We start from the raw sequence: 26,271 nt of genomic DNA, 5'->3' as shown, positions 1-26,271 counted from the left end.
ATTGCAACTCCGAATCACGTTGTCTCTAGTACAAATCCACATAGCAATCACAAAAGTGTGGACAAGGCTCAATTTAGAAATGATAAAAACACAATACTGATTATGGAAGAAAAACAATCTATATTGATACTAACTGATACAGGATTTGCTATATTTTAATTTCATGAATAGTTTACGAACCTATAATGTACAGTAAGAGTATGAGGACTTTGCCCTAGTGGAAATTTTCTATTACTTGTAAATAACTATTTTCCATTTTTTCTATGGAAACTCTTTTTGGTTTTTATTAAATATTGAACTAATGGTACATCTGTATTTGCAACACGTTTCAACTGCTTTTGCAATGCAATGTTACGTTTACCTCTATATTAACGTAATTTATACGTTTCAGCATAAAATTTCATAGACACTATTTTTAAATTGATAAAGTAATCAGCATTAGATTAGCATTGAATATGTTTTCTCTTGTGTAGCGAAAATCACTGGAGATGACAAATCTCCAAATTATAGTCTCTGCTTCTCTTATCTCCTTTGTGATAATTATTTGCATTTTCTTTATCCTACAGTGGCTCCGGGGATATCTACGTCATATATCAGATTCATCGTATATACACATTTGTTGGGGGGGGGGGGGTTTGGCGTAAAAAATGAGACCAAGAAGTCATTTCCTAATTGGCCTTCTAAATTATTCGGTGCTATCATTTATTGGATATTGCCTCTTATCAAACGTTTAAGTGTCTTGATCTTGCCAACAATCTTGTATTTTGTCTTGGCATCTCAAAGTTATTTATTTTAGTTAATTTTTTAGTTATTTCCCCTATTTATGTCATCCATGAGTACTTCTTTAGCTATTTTTTGAACTCTTCAATCAGTTCTAGTAACACATTTTCGAATCATTTGGTTTGGTTTTAGCAACACCCGTAGTGGTATCACAAAAATCATTAAGCAACAATTACAGTCTGATCAAATTGTTTTTGATCTTGTGTTTGCAGCAAATAAGCATCTAAAATAAATATTTTCAAATTCTTTCCTTTCGAAGCCATCAGTATTCTCTGCCATTTATCTAGTGGTAAGGTATGTACCTTTTTGTAGGGGTCATTTTAAGGTTATACAAATAGCTAAAAATGGACAATAGTCACATGCAAAAGAAATGGGAATCATTAGAGACCAAAGAAGCAATCGCCCCAATCACCCCAATTCTACCCAAAATAAATAATACAGATAAGGATTAAACATGCCAACTGCAGATTAAACATACAAAAAGATAATCTGTAAAACTTAACTGTAAAAGATTTGGAAAAGATGGATGCAAAAAAAGTCAAGAAGACAAATGAAATCTTTGTCTAATACAGAGCTGTCCCAATGTCCATATCATTGCAGAATATGATTTATACAATAATTAGCTTATTTATTTCAACAGACAACATAGTTGATAGAATGGACTGATAATTGTACCATTTAAAACGGTATCAGATACTTCACTGGACTTTATCATTTAAGCTAGGTTTACATATATAACACTTGTTGCAATATTTGTCATTATAGGAATAGCTGCTTACCATGCAACACAAAATTGATTGGAAAATCGACTCGGCAAAACTGTTTATTATCATGCCAGATGCAAAATATGATAACAGAATATTCCCAATGAATAAGTTTAGGGATATTTAATGATTACACATTTTGTGCACTTTTATTTTCTTTCCTCAAATACATTTTTCTTTCTTCGTCTGTTTTCTTTGATTGTCATGTTTGGCAAGGAAAAACATTCTTTGTTGCTCAGAATAGGACCGATTAAATTATGGACGATAAAATAAAACACAAATTACTAAGGTCATCTAAATAGACACCTTTAGGTGTATGGAAGTTTAGTCATCATCGGTACAAGCCAGCAGATGCTACACCGACCATTACCGTCATTGAATATTGCTTTATGTTTTGTTTCAATGCAAGAAAGCATTTTTCTTGATTTTTTATTTTCCTGAAATTTTCTTTATTATGGTATCTTTGTTTCTTGTCTTTCCATTTTTAAAATAGATTTTTGGGAAGTATTTTGTGCTTTATTATTATCTTTGTTGTATTATTTCGACATGGTTTAAATTAATTTCGATGTTTTCAAAACCACGTTATGTTTTTAACTGCATTTTTTTAATATGTGTTGGAATCCAAGATTGTATTTATCTAGTCACAGTTCAAATTTTATTTTGCTGCAAAAACTATGTGTTAGTCAGCAGAAAGTAATCTTTGATCGCTTTGAATTTATATTCATAGAACTTTGCAAATTTCAAAGCAGATAAATGGAAGGTGAACACGACAAAAAATAGATGAATCTAAGATTAGGAAATAACTTGAAAAATTTCCTTAACAAAAAGGTTAAAGCAGGTGAATGGTTCATAAGGAATAATGTTCCCTAATCTATGAAATAATCTGAATGGAAACAGCTTTCGCTTTTGACTGCATGAATTTCTTCTGTAAACATGTTTTATATGAGAGCAATATTATCGCTAGAAAAACAGTGTAGCAACTGTAGCACACGATGGTGATACACAGCAATAATAATCAGCTAAGTGAAAAGAATGTCCTATGGACTCCAAGGGAAATAAATCTATTTGCCCAAACCAGTCGATCACAGGAATGGTAAATTATATATCGGAGCTGAAAATAGATGTTGTTGAAATATCATTTTGCAACAAAAATTATAAAATGAAACAATGGTTATTTAAATTTATGGTGGCTTTCACAACCATGAGACGTACACAAATAGCGTCAAAGGAAGAATTCCTACAAATGGTGATATGGAAGTAAAGAATCTATCGTTTCGAAAGGGTTCAATAATATTGATGTTGTATATGGTAGCGTTAACAACCAAATTAGATCCAACAAAAAAAATATCACTACTATACAAATAATGACTTCCACAATAATTTCAAATTTTTGGTTAAAGTCGAAGAGGACAGAGTTAGAATATGATATGAAATCAGAAGATATACAGACAAACCTGCATTGTACAATTAAAACAGAGCTAATACACTGGATTACTTGAAATAAAAGCTGGAGAGAACAAAGTATGGCGATTCAGGCTTTGTACACCCTGGAATATGATTTAGCTCGATATGCATCCAGGAACACATCGATTAATTTAAAATATGAGAAACCAAGTTAATGATTTTAGCAAATATTCTGATGACAATGTAAATACGAGTACTAGTGTGTTCATAACCCAGAATATTTTATTTGAAAGCAGCTGACGTTTTCGTAGCAGTTCCAAATCTAAGACCGTATATATTATATCATTTAGTAGCTCGTGATACATTTTAATCATATCATGTAAGAGCTCTTTGTATATGTTAATTATACCATCAAGTAGCTCGCGTCGTTTGATACAAGGGTTAAAAACGACGCTAACAGATGGTAAATAATTTGGATAGAAATACTTACGAAAGAAATCACCATATCCAACGGAAACGACTATCTTTTCAAACTGAATGACTACAAAAACTTGACTATATACAAACAGTTTTGATTATCATATTTGTTAGAACAAGTAGTATTAAACACATTCATTACGAATGACAACTTGAAGAAAACTGCGATTAGGAGTAGGCAAAACACATGCTACATTCACTGAATCATTTGTTCAATTGGTAAATGAGAAGAACATAAATGGCGTTCTTTTTCTACTACATGGCTAAACAAATATTTATCGACTTAGAAGCCAAACTAATTTTAATAAATCTTACACTGATGAGTTCAAGTGTGTTGTGATACTGTTCAAAAAGAGTGGAGAAAATAAACTCGAAATTTTAACAGCTCATCAACAGAAAAAAATATCGGTGACTATAAAGTATAGTAGGTCTGGCAAATGTAAACGATTCCCAAGGTTTTTATTCCCGGTGACAGTTTGCAGTACCACGATTTATTTATCCTAAGAAAAATAAATGTATACACATGATAACAGATTGAACGATAGTGCTCTTTAAAATAATTCAAGTATTTTTGTCAGTCTATTCTGTTTATGACTTACGTTCTTGATAATCTTTAATTCTGCCATAGTGCTGTATTCTATCCTTATATTCATTTGTAGTACAATGCTGGAATATGTTTAATATGCCAACATAGTTTTGTCTTTCTATTTCATTTACTTCAACAGGTTTGATATAACATGCCTGAACTGCTTCATTAACATCTGCAGATATATCACAATTAGGTTCAAATTTCCCAGTGCCCTCTATTTTTACCAGATGTATATCAAGGTAATGACCATAACTTTACATAACGTTTTTGAGAGCATTTTAAAACAGGTTCCACAGCATAAAGGAAACACTTATTTGTGTACTTTCTGACAGAATACAAGCCATCGCATTCTTACCATCTTCTGGCAAATCCATGTATGAGCTTTCTCTAAGCAATTGATATTTATCTGTATGCGATGGAAAATATCCATTCTGTCAAACATCCGTCTTACACTTCAACTGCTCCCCGTCCAAATTTAGTATCTTAAATGTCGATTAAATGTTCGATGGTATAATTCATTTCGCCACTATTAGTACAATTAGACATTTTTTATAGTAATAAACATAAGCAATACTCAGTTTGTTCTCCTTCTTGAGTGTAATTGTTTCTTAAGCTTGTTAGTTAGGAATAATTGACTTTTAACATGGCTATATTGTAGAATTTTTCAAATAGATGATCCTCTTCGAATGTGGTTTAACGTAACTGTAAAATGAACAAAGCTCTTGAATGTTGTGGTCGTAAAATCTATATTCATTTATGTCTGTTTTAAGTAAATTTACGTGCATTTTCTTTATGATTCGATTTAAATGGAGTATATTTATTCCTACAAATTATATTTTTGTTGGAAGACGTATTTAGACTCTCTCTCTCTCTCTCCCTTTCTCTCATAAGCCAGCCTCCTCGTAAAGATATGATTAATTGTTTTTTCCTACTGTGAACTGAGAGGGCTGTTGCGGTAGTTTTTTTTTTTTTTGGGGGGGGGGGGGTAATAACCGGGATCACTTCAACGGTAGAATGTAACCACCAAATGAGCTCCATTATTATTTCAGCTGTAGGTATAGCGGATATACCTACAGTTTCATATGCCCTGTAACCGGAAACAGTGTCAATGCCTACATTATGTACCCCGTATTCTTTCGAATGGACGTCAGGAAGGAGGTGTGATCTGATTAATTATTCAAAATCTAATTTCTTTATATAAACCTATCCATGTGACCTTTAAATTTTCAGTGGTAAATGATTCATCTGAATACGCATATTGTGTCAACTATCTTCGAAGCGCACTTAAAAGACTTTGTTATTTTATTATTGTTTACTATCTAATTCGATTTTCTAGACTTAAAGGTAACATTTGGTCACCTGCACTAGAACTCTCGATGTATTCTATTCTTCCAATAATTTTATAATCTGTATTTCAGTGCAAGTGGAGACAGGAAAAGAAAAAGAAGGTTCTAGGGGTGGCTTGTACCTCAACCTCAAAACCAAGAAGCTGCACAATATTTCTATGCTTCAGCTCTGTTAAGGCCGCCACTTCTCTCTGACTTGCTAAGATCCAATGCTGAAAATCACTGGTATGAAATTCCTTGATTGCTACGACCATACCCGTGACCTGGGAGAACAGTTCAATAAATATATAAACTATATTAATATCTCGCACATAACAGAATGAGAGTGACTCTGCAAGGATACGAACATACGTTTATCGCTCTGTGATATAAGTGAGGAATGTTATAAATGCATTTTGGTCACCGTGAAGTCCAGCAAAAGCATTGGAAATTAATTAGTCTATTTGAGTGGGTGGCGGATTGGGGAAGTGTTGAGGGTATATTTTTCTTTATAAAAATAAAAACACTATCAAGCACAAAATATGATGGCCTTCAAATGTGTGTCGTACTTTGTGACTGTTTTTGAACTATTTAAAATTATTATTGACCTGTGTCCTCCTTTCGCGTATGTTCATGGATAGAATTGTACTACTTCCAGTAAAAGTATTTGAGCTGCAGGTATGAATAGAGGCTACTTTGTGATGTAACACTGAACCCACTTAACATTGTTCAACATATAACTTTGCTGTTTACATGACAACACACACACACACACACACACATATATATATATATATATATATATATATATATATATATATATATATATATATATATATAGATATAGATATATGTATGTATGTGTGTGTGTCTCTTTGTGTGCATGAGCGTGAGAGAGAGAGAGAGAGAGAGAGAGAGAGAGAGAGAGAGAGAAAGATGGTAAAAGACATTGTAATGTAATTATTTACATAGACATATATCTTATACGATAGAGATATGGGTACAAATCGCCTTGGTTCATACAGATTTCCAATTAGCAAAACATCAGACATAAAACAGTAATATTACAAAACTGCTAAAAGTTTCAAATAAATATGTATTACGTGTAACGCTTACTCTCTACACTGTTAAAGTCAAATATATAGAAATTTGAAGAAAAAAAACAAACTATTTATAGCGGTTCAAATGCGCTTCATCGTGACATAATAGGTATATTATGACCTAAGCAAGTTTTTCCATTCTTCAGTAAAGCAAGTGAAGACAAGAAATCACAGAAAATGTAGTCTAAACTTGTGTGATGCGGTTATCAAATTCTAATACTTTATGGCAGTAGGATTATCCTATCGTAGGGTGGTAACCCACTTTGAGTAATATGACTGTATATCCGTGGTACGTGGTACCCGTGATCTTTGTCTCATCACAAGGCGACCAGATACCTTATTACAAATTAACAAATGCAATTTTAAGATATTTTGGAGCCGTTTCGAATCATGCTGTAATGCCAGAATTAATTGAAAATGATTAAATAAATTAGAATGTTAATTGTAAATGAAACTCTTTGTTATCCCATTTTGCAAAATTGTTACTAAATGCTGAGGTATATGTAGATTAGAGCAATGATCTCTCAAAGAGATTAACATCATATATGTATCAGTCAAATGACACTATTTCCTTCGGCCGAAAGAAGCAAAATAAACAAAACAGAAACAAATTTCTAATTTTGAACATTAATTTACCTTGTGTCTTCCAAAGAATACCTCTGCAAATGAACCCTTTCCGATGGAATCTGCTGTGTTCCAGATGAATGTCATTGACTGCTTCAAAATGCCAGTCCTACAATATAAAGTCCCTGTCGAGGACCTAAAACAACAGTTTGGTATAAATACGGCTTTTCTATTTTCAGAATCGGCGTAGAATAGAGCACGAATAAGCGGAAACGACAAAAAGACAGTAAAGTTCGCCAGAAGATACATCTATTTAAACATACCACGTGCACGTTTGCTGACGTCACTGTCGCCACCACCGACTATTAAACCGTGTATAGCATACGTTTTTTAGACAGCAATCTAAAAGCATGAAGTTGGTTATAAACCAAAACACGTTTTGCGCAAGACAAAACGAGGAACACAAAAATGGACAAAGTAACAGACAGACAATCAAAAACATATAAATAAAGTTTAGTGGAGAACACTGTTTTGAATATTTTTTTACCTATTTATAGCCATTCCGTCCTGACCATGATCCTGAGATATATCTGAAACAAGAATGCACAAATCGACGTTCATCAAGAAATCATACAAAGTCATATCTTGTTATTTTGCTCCCACTCTTTCTAATTTAAATCTTTGTTTCTGGAGAAATTTTGTGTCGTAAAATAATTAGGTTTGACGTATTATGAATGTGTCTCCAGAGTACACAATTTATTGCAAGTATTTTGTTTCTATTTTAAACAAAAACAGGAATTACACAGACGATTCTTTTAGAGGAATCTTAACAGAAAGAAAACGTGAAAAGATGCATTTCCATAAAGGAAAATAATTTTACAACGACACATATATGGATGTATTGGGTAAGTAAACATTTGGTTCTTTGTAACTTACTCAGGCAAAAAGCAGCTGTAGTGGAAATATATAACAGAGCTCTGAAGACTATAGTGTGAAAGCATTTCGCTGAGAATAGTTACGCATTTCAAAAGTAGAATAAAACCCAAAAATGGTTCGATGACTTACCAAAGCTGTTGTACGGATATAATGACACTCATCACATATCAGTAGGGATCAATAGACATCAGTTGGCAGGCTGAAGAGCACAAAGAAGAAAACATATACGTATGACCCAATACATTTGTTTCTATAAAACTTATACCTTTCCATCATTTCATTCAACATATAGGTAACAGTCAGAATTACGAAATACAAAAATAAAAAATATTTTCAAAAGGGTAGCTTCTTAACTTTACTCAGATAATATCTAAGATAAGCCTAGTAATGCTAGGTGATCTGTAGTTTACAACCTTGGATACTTAATTACCGAGGTTATTGAGAGCGTGCATTACAAACAAGATTTCGTTTTATACGACAAGTATGATGACATAAATAAAGTTGTGTGTGTGTGTGTGTGTGTGTGTGTGTGTGTGTGTGTTTTAACGTAGCTTCAACAATTAGTCAGTCATATAGCTCCATGTCTGCAGTGTCGTAGTTTAAAGTGATGTCTAGCACTGGGACATTCTGCCGTTACATTATTATAACCCCAGGCCGAACAGTCCTAACACGAACCTCTTTAGGCTGAGCGCCTAGGGAGGCAGCTGCTAGTACCATTTTTATTAGTCTTTGGTATGACTCCGCCGGGGTTCGAACCCGTCACTTTCCGCATCCGAGGCGGACGCTCTAACCACTAGGCCACCGGAGCGGTCCATAAATAAAGTTGAAATATCTTGAAAACCAGAGGAATGAAAGATAAAAGTCTGTACTTGTGAAATAGGAAGGATTTGATGAATCATCCACCCATTTAAAACCATACAAATACATCACTACATGCATAAATGTGTCAATGAACATCTAACCTTGGACGTCTTGATAGATAACGAGTTTCTAGAATGTGGAGACAACAAGACACCGGACTAGGAAGGGATTCAAACATGTACGTGATGCTAATTTGCATTGATCATGAAATCGTGCGAAACAAAGAAAATATGTTGAAACCTCACAGTATAAAACAAACTCTTGCGCATAAGAACACATGATAAGTCGATTGCAATGTCGGAAATCCCCTTACATGAGAACAAATATATGTATTATCGACGAAGGAAAAGAGAGAACTTTCAAAAATATAAAGATGATTCAAACAACATATCGATAGAGTTAAGACAAAACAAATACAATGTAAATGGCTGGTATAGGAGATTTGGAAGGCGAAGAATCGTAACTAAAACCCGATATATTTTGATGCAATCATGAAGACATTTAAACTTCTTTCAAATTGGTTTAAAGAGTTACAGCAGTGATACAAACAACTACTGAACTGACTATTCATATTTTTATTGAAAATATTTATAATGTTATATTTTAAAGCAAGCATAAAACCCTAAAAAACCCAATCACAACAATTGCCACATAATTAAAACACAATAAATTGAATTCAAAATAATTATTATATCATCCGGAAAAATTAAAAATCAGAATATCTTTCACTTTAGGTGGATACAAATTTATTGATAACTTCAGAGATATTGAAATTAAACTTGGCAAATATATATTTGGTTGATGGGTATTACAATATTTCAGATTAACTCATAAACAATCTCCTCCACTAAATCAATGATAAAACTCAAACAAGGATTGTTTCTGTTCCTAATATGCACATATCAAATGTCAAAGACGGAATGACTACAAACTGTCGCAACTAAATCTACAATAATATCGAATGTTTAAATACAACTCAAAAATTAAAATCACTCCAAAAACAATTAAAAAGTACTCATAACCATCTGAAATGCTATGTTGTTTGGATTTATGTGTTAGCGACGATTCAAATATTTACTGAAGTAGGTACAGTTCCTTGGATTTTGAAAAAACCCATATTGAAAATTTTCCACGATCAGGTCAGTAACAGTTACCATTATTTTGATAGTTATTGTTTAACTTGCAAAAGTCCTTTACAGTTATAAATATTTTTCACGGCGACATTACTTCACGTGAAGAATTGTTACGAACGATTTATATGTTGCACATTTTGAGTGATGACATCAAAAATAAAAAGTTCCGTTCGCCGAGTTTTAAAAAAAATTACGTACGGAGATTGAATAATCTAAAATATGACGGAGTAATGTTGTAGGAAAGCAATAATATCGGTAAGGAACAAAACAAATTAATAAAATAGACAAAGGGATAAAATGAATCAGAAAATATTTACTTGATTAGGAGCAAACGTTAACATGTGCATTCTAAGCATGAATAAAAGAAATGTCCTTCGCAGGAGATCTAGCAGTGATGCGACTAAAAGCCAACTAAACGGCAAGATAGAGATTTTGACATCTAAATTAAACACGGGAAAGAATAGCAATAGTACTGAGCGTAACAAAGCAATTAGCTGTAAAGGAAATTGATTAAAGCAAAATGATAGAATGCAAAAACGAATCTAGTCCTGAGCTGTATACCGTTTCACCTTTACCTGAATGAGAAGTATCCGAGTGGCATTATTTTAAGTGTGAACTTAGATGTAGTTTCAACTGCGAATGAAGTGCATACACTTGGTGGGACAGATATTAGATACAAATATAAAGAGTGTTGTTAGACATTTTATAGACGAAAAAGCACATATATATATTTATTTGATATTTACGAATGTAACTATTCAACGTCCATCAGGTTATACTGAATTTGAGCAATACTCAATAGCTGAAGTAGAGCATTGTGTCATTCAAATGATGAAATCAGGCTTGTATGCAATATATTTTAACTTATATATTTAAAACGTAAACTTTTGGGACTTCATGTTACTCTTTAAATGTCATTAGGTAAACAACAGACTTTTTATTTCCTCTTCAGACGCTAAAAAAGACTAAGTTTACACTAATAAAGAAAACACGTATGGCCTACGTGGAAGATGAAACGTTTTGGTAATTGGATTGAAATGCGAATAGGACCAGGATGTCGAACGAAAACTGAGAGAAGCAGCATATGTTGTTACTTATAGAAAAAACAAATCCAATATGCAAAAGCTTAGAATTTACTGAGGCATTTAATACCACAAATGACTACAGAAACAGTCGAGACTGAAGCAGTATTAGCTAATGGATAAGTGTTTACATGCTGAAGCGACTGTTTGTTCAAGTTATTTGATCCCAATGGATCTCATCACGAAAGTGTACCAGAAAAACATTACATAATTCACTGAGAACAGGTCACAAAGAGACTTGACCTTCTAAATGAATAGGGGGCGTTGGGGGAAAATCGCCCCGGGCGGCACTTCGGAAGGGGCGGCAAAATAAGGGGAACAAGGAAAGAGGAAAAGAAAGGGGAAAACAGAGAGAAAGGGGTTAAAGAATGATAATAGTTTGAAAATTTGTTGATGGTGCAGCCGCCCTGTGGCGGTACTGGTGTGGCCCTCGACGGATTGACTTCAGTGAGCTGTGTTTATACAGAGATCAAGTTACTAATATGCTGGGGCGGTTTTAATGCTAAAGCAAATTCGACATACATTTGTACGTTAGTGCTAAAAGCAAATTCGACAGTCCTGTTTACTTTAGTCAAATACAACAGCTTATTGGAACAATGACAAGTATGGCTTCTGAGAGATTTGGAAAATATCGGATGCAGTTATTATTAACAATAAAAATCTTTTTACCTGTACTAGTTATTTACGAAAATAATCTAATCGGATTAATCGGATACTAACTTTTCAATCTACGACATTTACCGTACTACAACAGTCACAACATGAACAAGCGGCATAAGATAATCGAGGCAGAATATCGAAAGCGCACAGAAAATCACAAAATTGCGGAGGCAGATGGTGCTGCAGTTATTCGTCGATTCTTTGTTCGAATACGCCTGCAACTGAAGCTGCTGACAATCAGCCTGACATTGCTGAGCTGCATTTAATGCTGATCCAGTTCTGGCTGTTCAGGTTCAAGCAACAACATCAGCAACGCCGGACCCGGAGTATTTAGTTGACAACAATGATGAAATTTGTGATGGCAATATTATCAATGCCAATGAAGCTGAAGGTAAGCGAAGTCGGAAAGAAACATTACCAAATGATGGCTCAGCTGACGGTGCCACAGCCAGGTCAATGACGTTTACAGTACACTGTCTGCACTCTAATATGAGCAAGTTACACAGCAGTATTAAAATGAAGAAATAAATGGAAATCAGGACTCTGCCAATTCCAGTTTGGTTGTTTTCGGTGATGCTGACCATTGACCCGAAACTGTAACCGATGAACGTAGAACTGAAATCGTTTTGAAACGCTCTAAAACTCTCCAGAATAAGGATGGACCGTCTGCCATAGTTAAACGCGAGTTTGGTGAAGGTGAACGTCAGACCAGATCATTGTCAAAAGATTGGTTCTTCAAAACGCTATGAAATGTAAAGAATATTTTGAGGTCTTGGATGTCGTACTTCTTAAAGGGAGCGCTCTACTGCTTTTGTTGTCGACTTTGTAATTCAAATCAGAGTCGATTTGGCAAATTCCAAGGCTTCAGTGCTAGGAGAAAACTCAGTTTCAAAGTTGGAGAACATGAGATAAGCCGGCATCATATGACTTTCTTCAACAACTGGAAAGATATGGCAATGAGACTGTAGGTTGGTGCTATTACTGATCAACACGTCCAGAAGCAAATGTTTGGAGAAACTGCAAGTGGAGAGATATTCTCAGAAACAATTTTGGATGGCATCACATTCTTGGCTAAATAAAACATCCCGTTTAATGGACACATGGAAACACCATCTTTGGGAAGTGACGCTAATTAAGGTGATTTTCTTGAATTGATGAACCTGCTAGGAAAATAAGATCCTGTTATAAGAGAGCATCTCACCACGTTTAAGCTTGGGACGTTAGCTGTATCCTTTCACCTAATATGCAGAATGAATTTATTGGACTTCATAGAAATTGTATTCAGGCCACCATTCTTGATTCTGCGAAAAAGCTATATACTTTACTATCATGTTTGATTGTACTCCGATCTTTCACATGTCGACCAAATGTGTCAGATACTTCTTTATATAAACTTAAATGAAAGAGAAGTAGAGATCAAAGAGTCTTTATACATTTCTTTCTTTTTGATACAAAGATAGCTGAAGCTGTAACGGATCAAATTCTGACAAAGCTCCAAGATGATGGTCTAAATTTGTTAGACTGCAGAGGCCTAGGTTATGACAATGGTGCGAATATGGCTGGGATATACACTGGAGTTAAATAGTGAATTTTGCAGTTAAACCATTAGCTATCTTTATTCCATGCAGAAACCATAGCTTGAATTTAGCAGGCATTCACGCGACTGCTTTGAATGCAAATGCAGTAACATTTTTTGGGCACTATCGAAAAATTTAATGTTTTTCTCTTTTTCCACACATCTATGGGACATTCTTCAGAACATGTTCCAAAAAATGTAAAACGGATAGGAGAAACTTGCTGGAGTGTAAAACTTGATATTGTGGAGGTTGTGGCTTCACATCTTGATAAAACTGTTGATTCACTGGAGAAGCTAAGAGATGGCGAATCAGGAACATTTCAAACCAGAGGTGGTGCAGAATCAATACTCACTGCATTATTGTCATACTCCTTCATATCATATATTTATTTTTGGAACGCCATACTGGAGGAGATAGACAAAACGCAGAGGCATCTACAAACGAAAGATCTCAGAATGGATGGTTGCGCAACTAAGATAAATGCTCAAAGTATATCCTTCAACGAAGAACGAGACAATCTAACTACGAAGGCCCAGACAACTGCTGCCAAATTTTGTAAGGACAATGATTTAAGTACAGAGCGTCGTGTTCGAAAGAAACTTCGAATGCCTGGAGAAAAGGCGGACGATGTAGGACTAACTTGGCCCGAAGAAACTCAGGCGAGCACATAGAGATTGTCAATCGTCTACATGCGAAAATTGAGCGCAGATTTCAGCAGCTGCGCGAAATTAACTCAAGTTCCGAGTTTTCACATGATTTGACTTTTTTTTTTATAAATCATGCAAATAACGACGAAATTCATATTGCTAGTGCGAATCTTACTCATCAACGATGAAGTTGACGCTGATAGTCTGTATTACGAAATCCGTGTCACGGAATGGTGTAAATGTTGTTCATTAAATACATGTACTCGGGTTTCGTTTCTTTTCGCTGTACAACGATACCCGGGGGTGATTATATATATGATCTATTGTATTTCGAAATCGTGAGTACGATTTGTCCTATGCCACACATGCAAGGTGCTTTCGATACGGCAAAACGAAAAGTCTAAAGGTATAAATACATTACTGCATGTAAAGGGTCTTTACAATACTAATGGTTTTGTCAGCAAGCGGCCTGCTTAAAGGATTTGCACAACTCCAGCTGTAGGGGTAGGTAATTTTTCGGTCTTAAGTGATAACTAGTGTATTACCATATTTACCTTTGCATGTTTGTTATATAGTTTTCTTTATACAGCATAATGCGTGCAATTTTTTTATTCTTGTTGCAGCGTAGTACAGGATTTATGTTGGTAATGTAAAGCTACATTTTTTTTTTATAAAGAATTGTTTACTATAGTCTTATCGAGCATGGTTAGGTTTACTATTGAACTTACCATTTTGTAATTGCCATAATAATATAATCTTTATAACTTGCCATGTATGACGTCCTTACGTTATTATGTCTGTATCAAGTTTAGTACACTGTATCGGGTATATTTTCAGCTGTTCTGAGGGTAGGAATATCTGGGGTGCCCAGTGTTGTCTGAGGGATGGAATATCCGGGGTGTCCGGTGTTGTCTGAGGGATGGAATATCCGGGGTGTCCGGTGTTGTCTGAGGGATGGAATATCCGGGTGTCCGGTGTTGTCTGAGGGATGGAATATCCGGGTGTCCGGTGTTGTCTGAGGGATGGAATATCCGGGTGTCCGGTGTTGTCTGAGGGTAGGAATATCCGGGGTGTCCGGTGTTGTCTGAGGGTAGGAATATCCGGGGTGCCCGGTGTTGTCTGAGGGTAGGAATATCCGGGGTGCCCGGTGTTGTCTGAGGGTAGGAATATCCAGGGTGCCCGGTGTTGTCTGAGGGATGGAATATCCGGAGTGCCCGGTGTTGTCTGAGGGTAGGAATATCCGGGGTGTCCGGTGTTGTCTGAGGGTAGAAACATTCGGGGTGTCCGGTGTTGTCTGAGGGTAGAAACGTCCGTTTGTCCGGAGCGTTTAAGGTGCCGGAATGTCTAATGTTTAGTGTCCGGAGTGTCTAATGTCAAGAGTGACTAAGGTGACCCAGCTGTAGAGCCGTCAAAGGACCAGGGTGTTCGGAGGGTCTAATATTTGGAGTGTCAGGAGGGTCTAATGTTCCGAGTGATCATAGTATTCTGAGGGTCCGGAGTCTGTGGCAGTTGTGAAATTGATTCGTAGGAGCTGTGGAGCGGATATGGTGCACGGGTAACGGAGTGTATCTCCATACATGTATTTTATTAGCTGTAGGCTAATTTTGGGTTAGTAAGACCCAGTGTATCATTCAGGACTGGACAGATAGATGGTATATCCGTTCTTGTGTTTAGCAACATAATTTCGCTACCTGAGCGAATACATTTTTACTATGAGTAAAAAAACTTACATCGTTTACTATTTGAGTGAACTATATTCATCTTTCCATTACTGAATCATTTGAGAATCATTTATCCTGTGTTTTTTGTGTTACTGAACTAATTTATTCGTATTTTTATTTCCATCTTTGAATCTGTGCGTTTTATGTTAAATAAATCCAATATTTGGATTATAAATACGCACACATCTCCATAATCTACTGCTCATATAAATCACCACATTAAACCATATATATATATATATATGTGTCGTCAAAACGTGTTCTGTTGTCAATCCGAAATATCCCACCCGGTTATCTTGTTACAAATGGTGTCAGAAGTGGGATCATTTCGGATATAACAGAGTACTGAAATTGTTTTATTATCTTTGTATGCTTTTTGTGTTTCAGACGCGCTTGACAAAGCACCGAGGTTAGGTAGATACATAATATTTATTTTTTGTATTTATTTAATATTTGTGTTGCATTTCGAGAAAGAAAATACGGTTTGTGGTAATTACGTGTTTTGTTTAAAACTGCACTTTAAGGTTGGTCACCACCAAACTTTTGAAATGTCTTCTATGAAAGAACTGGTAGAACTGGGGAAACAGTTTGGTTATGAAGGGGAGTCCCTTAGAAATTTCGTTCGTGAAGAACAAGCCCGGAAGAGGGACCAAAGACTAAAGAAGAGGGAATTAGAAAAGGAAAAATCTGAAAGGGAACAACAAATAGAAATGGGAAAAAAGGGAAACCAAGAAGGAAATGATAGAATTAGAGAAACAGGCTGAGAGGGAAAGGATAGAATTAGAGAAGGGTAAGATTGAACTAGAGAAACAGGCTGAGAGGGAAAGGATAGAATGGGAAAGGGAAGCAGAGAGGGAGAAGTTAGAAGGGGAAAAACAGGTAAGGTTAGAAACTTTGGAGATGGAAAATAGAAATCGGCAGAGGGAATATCTAAGAAATTCTGAGCTATTGCAAGCGAAAAAAGAGGGAACATGGTGTCAAACTGAGAGGACCAAAATTGCCCCCATTTGAAGACGATAAAGATAATATGGATAGTTATCTAAATAGGTTTGAGAGGTATGCTACGGTACAAAAATGGAAGAAAGACGATTGGCCGCTCCATCTTAGCGCGTTATTGAAAGGTAAAGCGTTAGACGTGTATTCGCGTTTATCCACGGCCGATTCGCCCATCTACCTCGTGTTGAAAGAGGCACTTCTCAAGAAATATGAACTAACCGAGCAAGGGTTTCGCAAGAAGTTTAAGTATAGCAAACCCGAGAGAGGCGAAACATTCACCCAATTCGTCAGTAGGACTTGCAATTATTTGCAGCGATGGGTGGAATGTGGTAAAGTCGTCAGGACATTTGAGGGTCTTATCGATTTTTTGCTTCGTGACCAATTGTTAACAACTTGTGGCAAGGAGTTATATTTATTCTTGAAGGAAAGGTCTTCCACAAATATACATGAAATGGCCACACAGGCGGATTTGTTTGCCGAAGCTCGGGGAGGTTCACAGAATGTCATCACGCGAGATGACAAAGGTGGGAATCAGGTCAAAGACGGAAAACCCAGGGAACCTGATAAATCTGGTAGGAGTAACCAGGGGAAGCGGAGTGACACGCAACGTTTCATTTGCAAGGAAGTGGGTCATATCTCCCACTATTGTCCTAAGCGGAAGGGACCAGTCCAGAAAGTCGCGGTAGCCATTAGAGGCAGAAGATCGGTAAATGGAAAACTCAATGTTTCCGAGCAAGTTAAGCGGGAAGCGGTGCGTGAACCGGTGGTGCGTTCAGAGACCAGGCGCGATGTGATCCAATCAATCGGCACGTGTATTTTTCCAGAGGCACGGGTGCCGACCGCAAACGGCACTGTCAACGGACAAGAAGTCACCGTTCTACGAGACACGGGATGCACTACTGTAGTCGTGAAACGGAGCCTAGTCCGCGATGATCAATTGCTTGGGTTTAAATCACCTTGCATGTTGCTTGACCAGACAATCGACCACGTTCCAGTTGCAAGGATAATGATAGATGCACCTTTTCTGACTGGGACTGTGGAAGCTTTATGCATAGACAACCCGATCTATGAACTTACGATTGGCAATGTACCGGGTTCTAGACTCCCAACCATAGCAGATTTCCGATTCCCTATCATCCAAGCAGTGCAAACTAGGGCTCAGGTAAAGGAGGAAAATAAACCTTTGCGTAAGTTAAAAGTACCGGAAGCCATTACTGATATATCCCGCGAAGAATTTCAAAATGAGCAAAAACGTGACGCGTCTTTACGTGCAACCTGAGAAAGCATTAACGGGTACCGTGAGAAAATGTAAGAACGGGGGAATTCCTCTAAATTCCTTACTCGAAAGGATTTAATGTACCGGGAATACTCTACATCGGATAGGAAGTTCTTGCATCTAGTGGTTCCCCAGAAATTCAGGTCACATGTACTAAAGGTCTCGCACGAGTCGAGTATGGCAGGTCATTTAGGCGTAAAGAAAACAACGGATAGGGTATTAAGAGAATTTTATTGGCCTGGCGTCAATAGCGACGTAGCGCGGTTCTGTCGCTCGTGTGACGTTTGCCAGAAGACGATCGCTAAGGGCAGGGTAACTAGAACACCGTTAGGTCAGATGCCCTTGATAGATACTCCGTTCAAAAGAGTAGCCATCGACATTGTAGGACCAATATTTCCACATACAGATCGGAAAAACAGATACATCTTCACACTGGTAGATTACGCTACCAGATATCCTGAAGCCATAGCTTTGTCATCAATTGAAACCGAACGTGTAGCCGAAGCGCTCGTAGACATGTTCAGCAGGGTCGGAGTACCCGAAGAGGTTCTTAAGGATTGTGGAGCGCAATTCACCTCAGATCTCATGGCAGAAATTAGTAGGTTGTTGTCCCTTAAACAGTTACGCACAACACCTTACCATCCTATGTGCAATGGATTGGTCGAGAAATTCAATGGGACATTGAAGCAAATGTTGCGGAGGATGTGTGCGGAAAGACCGAAGGATTGGGATAGATATCTGAACGCCCTTCTGTTCGCGTATCGTGAGGTTCCTCAGGAAAGCTTGGGTTTCTCCCCGTTTGAACTATTGTACGGTAGGACAGTTCGTGGTCCTATGCGCATACTTCGCGAACTGTGGTCAGACGAGGTCGCGGACGAAGAAGTTAAGACCACATACCATTACGTAGTTGATTTGCGCGAAAGATTAGAAAGTACTTGTCGAATGGCGCAAGACGAACTCGCGAAATCTAGTCGTAGGTACGCCAAGTACTACAACCGAGGAACTTGGAGTAAAAAGTTTGATGTAGGCGATCAAGTGTTGGTGCTTCTCCCAACGAATAACAACAAGCTGCTAGTCCAATGGAAAGGGCCATATGAAGTCAGACAGGTGAAAGGCGAAATGGATTATATCATTGATGTGGATGGGAAGTCCAAGACATTTCATGCCAATATGCTTAAACTCTACGTAGCGAGACCTGGACCAACGATTGATAAAGGGATTTTGAATGTACTATGCGTAGCGGTGATAGAGGATAGGTCTGGTGACGAAGCGGAATAAGTCTCCAGCACAGAAATGCCCCTTGAATACCCCATGGAAGTTGGTAAAGAAAGTATTGACCAGATAAATGTATGCCCTGATTTATCGGAGGGTCAACGTACACAGATTATGGAGGTTTTGTCCAAATACCCAGATGTGTTCACGGACAGACCTGGCCGTACGGGTCTAATTCGACACGAGATCAAATTGAATACCACTGAGCCTATCAGGATTAAAGGATATCCGATATCCTTTAATGCACGGGAGACAATCAGCGAAGAAGTGATGAAAATGTTAGACCAGGGAGTGATCGAACCTTCAAATTCCCCATACACGTCCCTTGTGGTGTTAGTCAGAAAGAAAGACTGGACCAACCGGTTTTGCATCGACTTCCGGCAATTAAACAAGATCACCGTATTTGACGCAGAACCAATGCCAGATATGGAAAGTGTATTTTCAAAATTGGCAGGTCATAAATACATTTCCAAATTAGATCTAAGCAATGGATATTGGCAGATACCCATCGCCGATAATGTCCGAGTTAACGGCATTCGCGACTCCCAAAGGACTTTTACAATTTAAAGTTATGCCTTTCGGTTTAGTCAATGCCGGTGCGTCGTGCGTTCGTCTCATGCGCAAACTGTTAAACGGAACGGAAAACGTCGACAGCTTTGTAGATGACATCTTTGTTTACACGCATACATGGGATGAACATGTTAAGGTATTACGGGATCTGTTCGATTAGACTTCACATTGCAAATCTTTCGGTTAGGTCTACTAAGTGTAGCATAGGGTATTCCAGTCTGGAATGTTGGGAACATCTGGTAAGTGGACTAGGCCGGTTGCAACCTCATCCAGATAAAATAGGAGCAATCAGGGATGCCCCTAGACCAGAGACAAAAAAACAAGTAAGATCTTTCCTAGGTCTAATCGGGTTTTACAGGAAATTCGTCCCCAACTTTTCGGCTATTGCCAGCCCATTAACGGATTTGACTAGGAAGGGGCAACCGAATAAAGTTGCATGGGGTGTATGCCAGGAAAAAGCGTTTAACGCTCTAAAACACAAACTGGTAAGTGCACCAATTTTAAAGTTGCCGGAAATAGATAAACCTTTTGTACTGAGGACTGATGCGTCCGATACGGGTCTTGGGGCTGTTTTGCTACAGGAGTAAGGGGAGGTGAAATTGCCCATTGCTTATGCAAGTAGGAAATTGCTCCCTAGAAAGTACTCCGTGACTGAAAAGGAGTGCCTAGGTTTAGTATGGGGAATAGGAAAATTCCATACGTATCTTTTTGGGAGGGAGTTTACCTTGCAAACGGACCATCAGCCGCTTTTATACTTGAATAAAGCAAAGGTCACCAATGCAAGATTGATGCGTTGGGCGTTGTCTTTGCAACAATACAGTTTCCGAATCGATGCGTTGGACGTTGTCTTTGCAACCATACAGTTTCCGAATCGAGGCAATTCGAGGGTCAGAAAATGTGGGAGCTGATTTTTTTAAGTAGGGTGTAATTAGCAGATCATTTCGTTCGGTCTGAAAATTGGAAGTTTTAATAATGATTCATTGTTCACATTCCGTGATTGTTCTAAAAGTGATGCCCCTTTTTTTTAGGGGGGAGGTATTGTCACGGAATGGTGTAAATGTTGTTCATTAAATACATGTACTCGGGTTTCGTTTCTTTTCGCTGTACAACGATACCCGGGGGTGATTATATATATGATCTATTGTATTTCGAAATCGTGAGTACGATTTGTCCTATGCCACACATGCAAGGTGCTTTCGATACGGCAAAACGAAAAGTCTAAAGGTATAAATACATTACTGCATGTAAAGGGTCTTTACAATACTAATGGTTTTGTCAGCAAGCGGCCTGCTTAAAGGATTTGCACAACTCCAGCTGTAGGGGTAGGTAATTTTTCGGTCTTAAGTGATAACTAGTGTATTACCATATTTACCTTTGCATGTTTGTTATATAGTTTTCTTTATACAGCATAATGCGTGCAATTTTTTTATTCTTGTTGCAACGTAGTACAGGATTTATGTTGGTAATGTAAAGCTACATTTTTTTTTTATAAAGAATTGTTTACTATAGTCTTATCGAGCATGGTTAGGTTTATTATTGAACTTAACATTTTGTAATTGCCATAATAATATAATCTTTATAACTTGCCATGTATGACGTCCTTACGTTATTATGTCTGTATCAAGTTTAGTACACTGTATCGGGTATATTTTCAGCTGTTCTGAGGGATGGAATATCCGGGGTGTCCGGTGTTGTCTGAGGGATGGAATATCCGGGGTGTCCGGTGTTTGAGGGATGGAATATCCGGGGTGTCCGGTGTTGTCTGAGGGTAGGAATATCCGGGGTGTCCGGTGTTGTCTGAGGGTAGAAACATCCGGGGTGTCCGGTGTTGTCTGAATGTAGAAACGTCCGTTTGTCCGGAGCGTTTAAGGTGCCGGAATGTCTAATGTTTAGTGTCCGGAGTGTCTAATGTCAAGAGTGACTAAGGTGACCCAGCTGTAGAGCCGTCAAAGGACCAGGGTGTTCGGAGGGTCTAATATTTGGAGTGTCAGGAGGGTCTAATGTTCCGAGTGATCATAGTATTCCGAGGGTCCGGAGTCTGTGGCAGTTGTGAAATTGATTCGTAGGAGCTGTGGAGCGGATATGGTGCACGGGTAACGGAGTGTATCTCCATACATGTATTTTATTAGCTGTAGGCTAATTTTGGGTTAGTAAGACCCAGTGTATCATTCAGGACTGGACAGATAGATGGTATATCCGTTCTTGTGTTTAGCAACATAATTTCGCTACCTGAGCGAATACATTTTTACTATGAGTAAAAAAACTTACATCGTTTACTATTTGAGTGAACTATATTCATCTTTCCATTACTGAATCATTTGAGAATCATTTATCCTGTGTTTTTTGTGTTACTGAACTAATTTATTCGTATTTTTATTTCCATCTTTGAATCTGTGCGTTTTATGTTAAATAAATCCAATATTTGGATTATAAATACGCACACATCTCCATAATCTACTGCTCATATAAATCACCACATTAAACCATATATATATATATGTGTGTCGTCAAAACGTGTTCTGTTGTCAATCCGAAATATCCCACCCGGTTATCTTGTTACAATCCGAAATATTCGTCGTAACATTCAGAGTTATAAGGAAATTACAGACAAAAAGGCTTAAATCTGGGAAGCATTGGAACTTTTACAATGGACTGCCAAGTGGGGATGCGCAGCATATCATCCAAACCTTACCATTGCACAACTCAAATAATTAACAATGTCTGTCAGCGTAGCGATCTGCGAGAGGAGGTATTCATAACTAAAAGATTCACAATGAGCGAGGCATGGCTGACCAACTGGAGTATGCAGTCCATTGAAAGGGAGACAGCTGAAAAGATTAACTTTGATGACGTCATTCGTGACTTTGCAGACGTGAAAGTGCGCAAAATTACATTATGACATTGTGACCTGCACGACACAAGTCATACAATATTATATATTTTTAACCATTATATACAGATTCCAATTTTAAATGTGAAAATGTCTAATTATAAACAATTAAAAACAGTATGGCACTATGACACACATGATTACAATGTTGTTAACACATTTTTCTTATGTTTTTTCAAATAACTAACCAGGGTATAGCTAAATAAAATAAGCGGCAGAGGGCGGCATCTAGGACACCCGCCCCGGGCGGCAATTTAGCTCCGTACTCCTCTGGGTGACTCAGTACCTGAACAACCTGGACGATGCTTGTACCCATACGCTTCTACTCAAAGTGAACATGGCTGAGATGATTTGACTGATCCTGATAGTAAGACAAAATTTGAACTATCATGACAGCCAAAACTGAATTATTTCTACCAATTCTCTGATGATCAAGTAAAATACGGATGCATGTTGATTGTAACTGTGACGGGGGTTAGGGTTAAATTCCTTACACGTTTTAGAAAAGGTAGATATTTAAGACGTGCAATAAATACTTACCTCGCAACAAGAAGACAAAACAGAGTTAAATACCTCCGACACACACACACACACACCCACCCCTACCTGGTAGCATTAAACCAAAAGAAAATACCAAAGCTAAGACCAAGAATTATGCTTTGTACCTGGTAGTTTCTTCGCGTCGTCTGATGGAAGGGTGAAAAGAAATGCTAACAATGCAAAGATCAACAATTGTTTGTTGAATGATTGTGTATCACCATATTCTACGGAAGCGATGATCTTTTCAAGTTAAATAACAGCAACATTTTCATCACATTTGAAGCTTTATGGTTACCTACATCGCTCAGAACAAAAAGAATAGAGCAAACATGTTTTGAGTGCAATATTAGAAATATACGACCAGAAGCTACGAATTTGCAAATTACTGGTACTAATGCTATACAGTTTCCGGAAATTGAAGAAGAAAAACATGTTTAGAATACCATTTGACTTTAAGTGTGCAGCTTAAGCGATGAAAGAATGCAAAATAAACGGGAATTTTTTTGTATCCATTACGATACGATTGCCTCTGAATCAACTGCTCAATTTGTAAATGATAAACTTGTAAATGGAACTGCTTTCTGTTTTGACTACGCAACAGAATGAAAAATTCAGCAACATAGCAGCAAATACAGCTTTAGTGAACGTTACAAACGATTTTCAAAGAATGAGCTTGAATGGTGTTTGATACTGTACAGTAATAGTGGAGAAAGGGATTCAAAAGTTTTTCAACTTAGCAATATAAAAAAAATCTTGGTGACTACAGAATGCTTGTTAGACGTATTTTATTCGCATGGTTTTCATTTGATAAAACACATTACGTAAGCAACTAAATATTTCTTTGATAAACCACAAAAAAACCAGAAATTAGTAGGCGTTAACTATTTATAGAATCAAATCAAATCGATGTTCTTTTCGCTACGTATGCACGTCTTTAAAGACCCCAATAACATAATGGTCTGTTGAGTGACTTATTTTCTGAAAACATTGCATTAAATCTGACTGAATGTAACTACTTTTGCATTCGATCGTTATATCACCTGCTCAACGTTTCTCTGTAACAAACCTCACACGAAAGTGTTTATTAAAAGATAACAGTTGCGATCATGATAGATGCAGGAGATAAATTATATAAATGGTTTCATTTAGATGTTAATATATTGTACGTACAAACATTTTATCTTATGTAATATAAGATTTTTGGAAGCAGTAATTACGTAAGAAGTAAGTGAATTACTCAAAGGGACTAGACTTGTTTGTGATAATGTTTTCAAAAATATAATTATGGTTAGTTTTATAAAGATACAACTCTGCGAACAAAGATACTAGTATACGGTTTAGTACTCTTTTATAGCAATGGAAAACATAATGGAAACTATGTTCACTCAACATGATCTCATAACGGATGACTCACAAACATGATTTCAACACGGATGACTCACAAACATGATCTCATCACGGATGACTCACAAACATGCTCTCAACACGGATGATGCACACAGAGAGAATGTATATACTTTGAGAGATTTTGTATAATTTGAAATAGATAAAAATAAAAGTACTTTTAATGAGACTGGATTTCCTTTTCAATACAAAGTGTTCGCGTGTTCGGAAGTTATTGTATTTATGTCATCTACTATAGCTTACATTGTCACAAGCAGACGACACTTTGTTCATTTTGATGCTGTTATTGTATTTATGTCATCTACTATAGCTTACACTGTGACAAGCAGACGACACTTTTTTCATTTTGATGCTATTATTATATTTATGTCATCTACTATAGCTTACACTGTGAGAAGCAGACGACACTTTGTTCATTTTGATGCTATTATTGTATTTATGTTATCTACTATAGCTTACACTGTGACAAGCAGACGACACTTTGTTCATTTTGATGCTATTATTGTATTTATGTTATCTACTATAGCTTATAGTGTCACAAACAGACGACACTTTGTTCATTTTGATGCTGTTATTGTATTTATGTCATCTACTATAGCTTATACTGTCACAAACAGACGACACTTTGTTCATTTTGATGCTGTTATTGTATTTATGTCATCTACTATAGCTTACACTGTGACAAGCAGACGAAACTTTGTTCATTTTGATGCTATTATTGTATTTATGTTATCTACTATAGCTTATACTGTCACAAACAGACGACACTTTGTTCATTTTGATGCTATTATTGTATTTATGTCATCTACTATAGCTTACACTGTCACAAACAGACGACACTTTGTTCATTTTGATGCTGTTATTGTATTTATGTGATCTACTATAGCTTACACTGTCACAAACAGACGACACTTTGTTCATTTTGATGCTATTATTGTATTTATGTCATCTACTATAGCTTACACTGTCACAAACAGACGACACTTTGTTCATTTTGATGCTATTATTGTGTTTATGTCATCTACTATAGCTTACATTGTCACAAGCAGACGACACTTTGTTCATTTTGATGCTGTTATTGTATTTATGTCATCTACTATAGCTTACACTGTCACAAGCAGACGAAACTTTGTTCATTTTGATGCTATTATTATATTTATGTCATCTACTATAGCTTACACTGTGACAAGCAGACGACACTTTGTTCATTTTGATGCTATTATTGTATTTATGTCATCTACTATAGCTTATACTGTCACAAACAGACGACACTTTGTTCATTTTGATGCTATTATTGTATTTATGTCATCTACTATAGCTTATACTGTCACAAACAGACGACACTTTGTTCATTTTGATGCTGTTATTGTATTTATGTCATCTACTATAGCTTATACTGTCACAAACAGACGACACTTTGTTCATTTTGATGCTGTTATTGTATTTATGTCATCTACTATAGCTTATACTGTCACAAACAGACGACACTTTGTTCATTTTGATGCTGTTATTGTATTTATGTCATCTACTATAGCTTATACTGTCACAAACAGACGACACTTTGTTCATTTTGATGCTATTATTGTATTTATGTTATCTACTATAGCTTACACTGTGACAAGCAGACGAAACTTTGTTCATTTTGATGCTATTATTGTATTTATGTCATCTACTATAGCTTACACTGTGACAAGCAGACGACA

At 36.8% G+C, this 26,271-nt stretch overlaps 2 protein-coding genes across 6 annotated transcripts in view; one reads left to right on the top strand and one right to left on the bottom strand.

The window, feature by feature from the left end:
- The window catches only part of LOC149799646 (serine/threonine-protein kinase TBK1-like), a 167,544-nt gene that overhangs the window by 30,636 nt on the left and 110,637 nt on the right, over nucleotides 1–26,271 (bottom strand). For all 5 annotated transcript variants that reach the window (XM_089958989.1, XM_089958990.1, XM_089958988.1 and 2 more), the window contains exons 2-5: nucleotides 8,069–8,138; nucleotides 7,551–7,593; nucleotides 7,076–7,199; nucleotides 5,483–5,623 (exon numbers count right to left, since the gene is read on the bottom strand). In XM_089958989.1, the coding sequence (XP_089815115.1) occupies nucleotides 5,483–5,623; nucleotides 7,076–7,199; nucleotides 7,551–7,564 (279 nt within the window). In that variant the 5' untranslated portion in view covers nucleotides 7,565–7,593; nucleotides 8,069–8,138. The remainder of the gene's footprint in view (nucleotides 1–5,482; nucleotides 5,624–7,075; nucleotides 7,200–7,550; nucleotides 7,594–8,068; nucleotides 8,139–26,271) is intronic.
- On the top strand, nucleotides 13,417–13,923 carry LOC149799648 (uncharacterized). The gene has a single exon (XM_089958244.1). The coding sequence runs from the start codon at nucleotides 13,417–13,419 to the stop codon at nucleotides 13,921–13,923; it is 507 nt and encodes a 168-aa protein (XP_089814370.1).

Source organism: Sinohyriopsis cumingii, chromosome 5 (genome assembly GCF_028554795.1).
Source record: "Sinohyriopsis cumingii isolate HCF-2022 chromosome 5, ASM2855479v2, whole genome shotgun sequence".
Taxonomy (NCBI): domain Eukaryota; kingdom Metazoa; phylum Mollusca; class Bivalvia; order Unionida; family Unionidae; genus Sinohyriopsis; species Sinohyriopsis cumingii.
The sequence above is the reverse complement of the archived record's forward strand: the minus strand, read 5'-3'. Positions and strand labels throughout refer to the sequence as shown.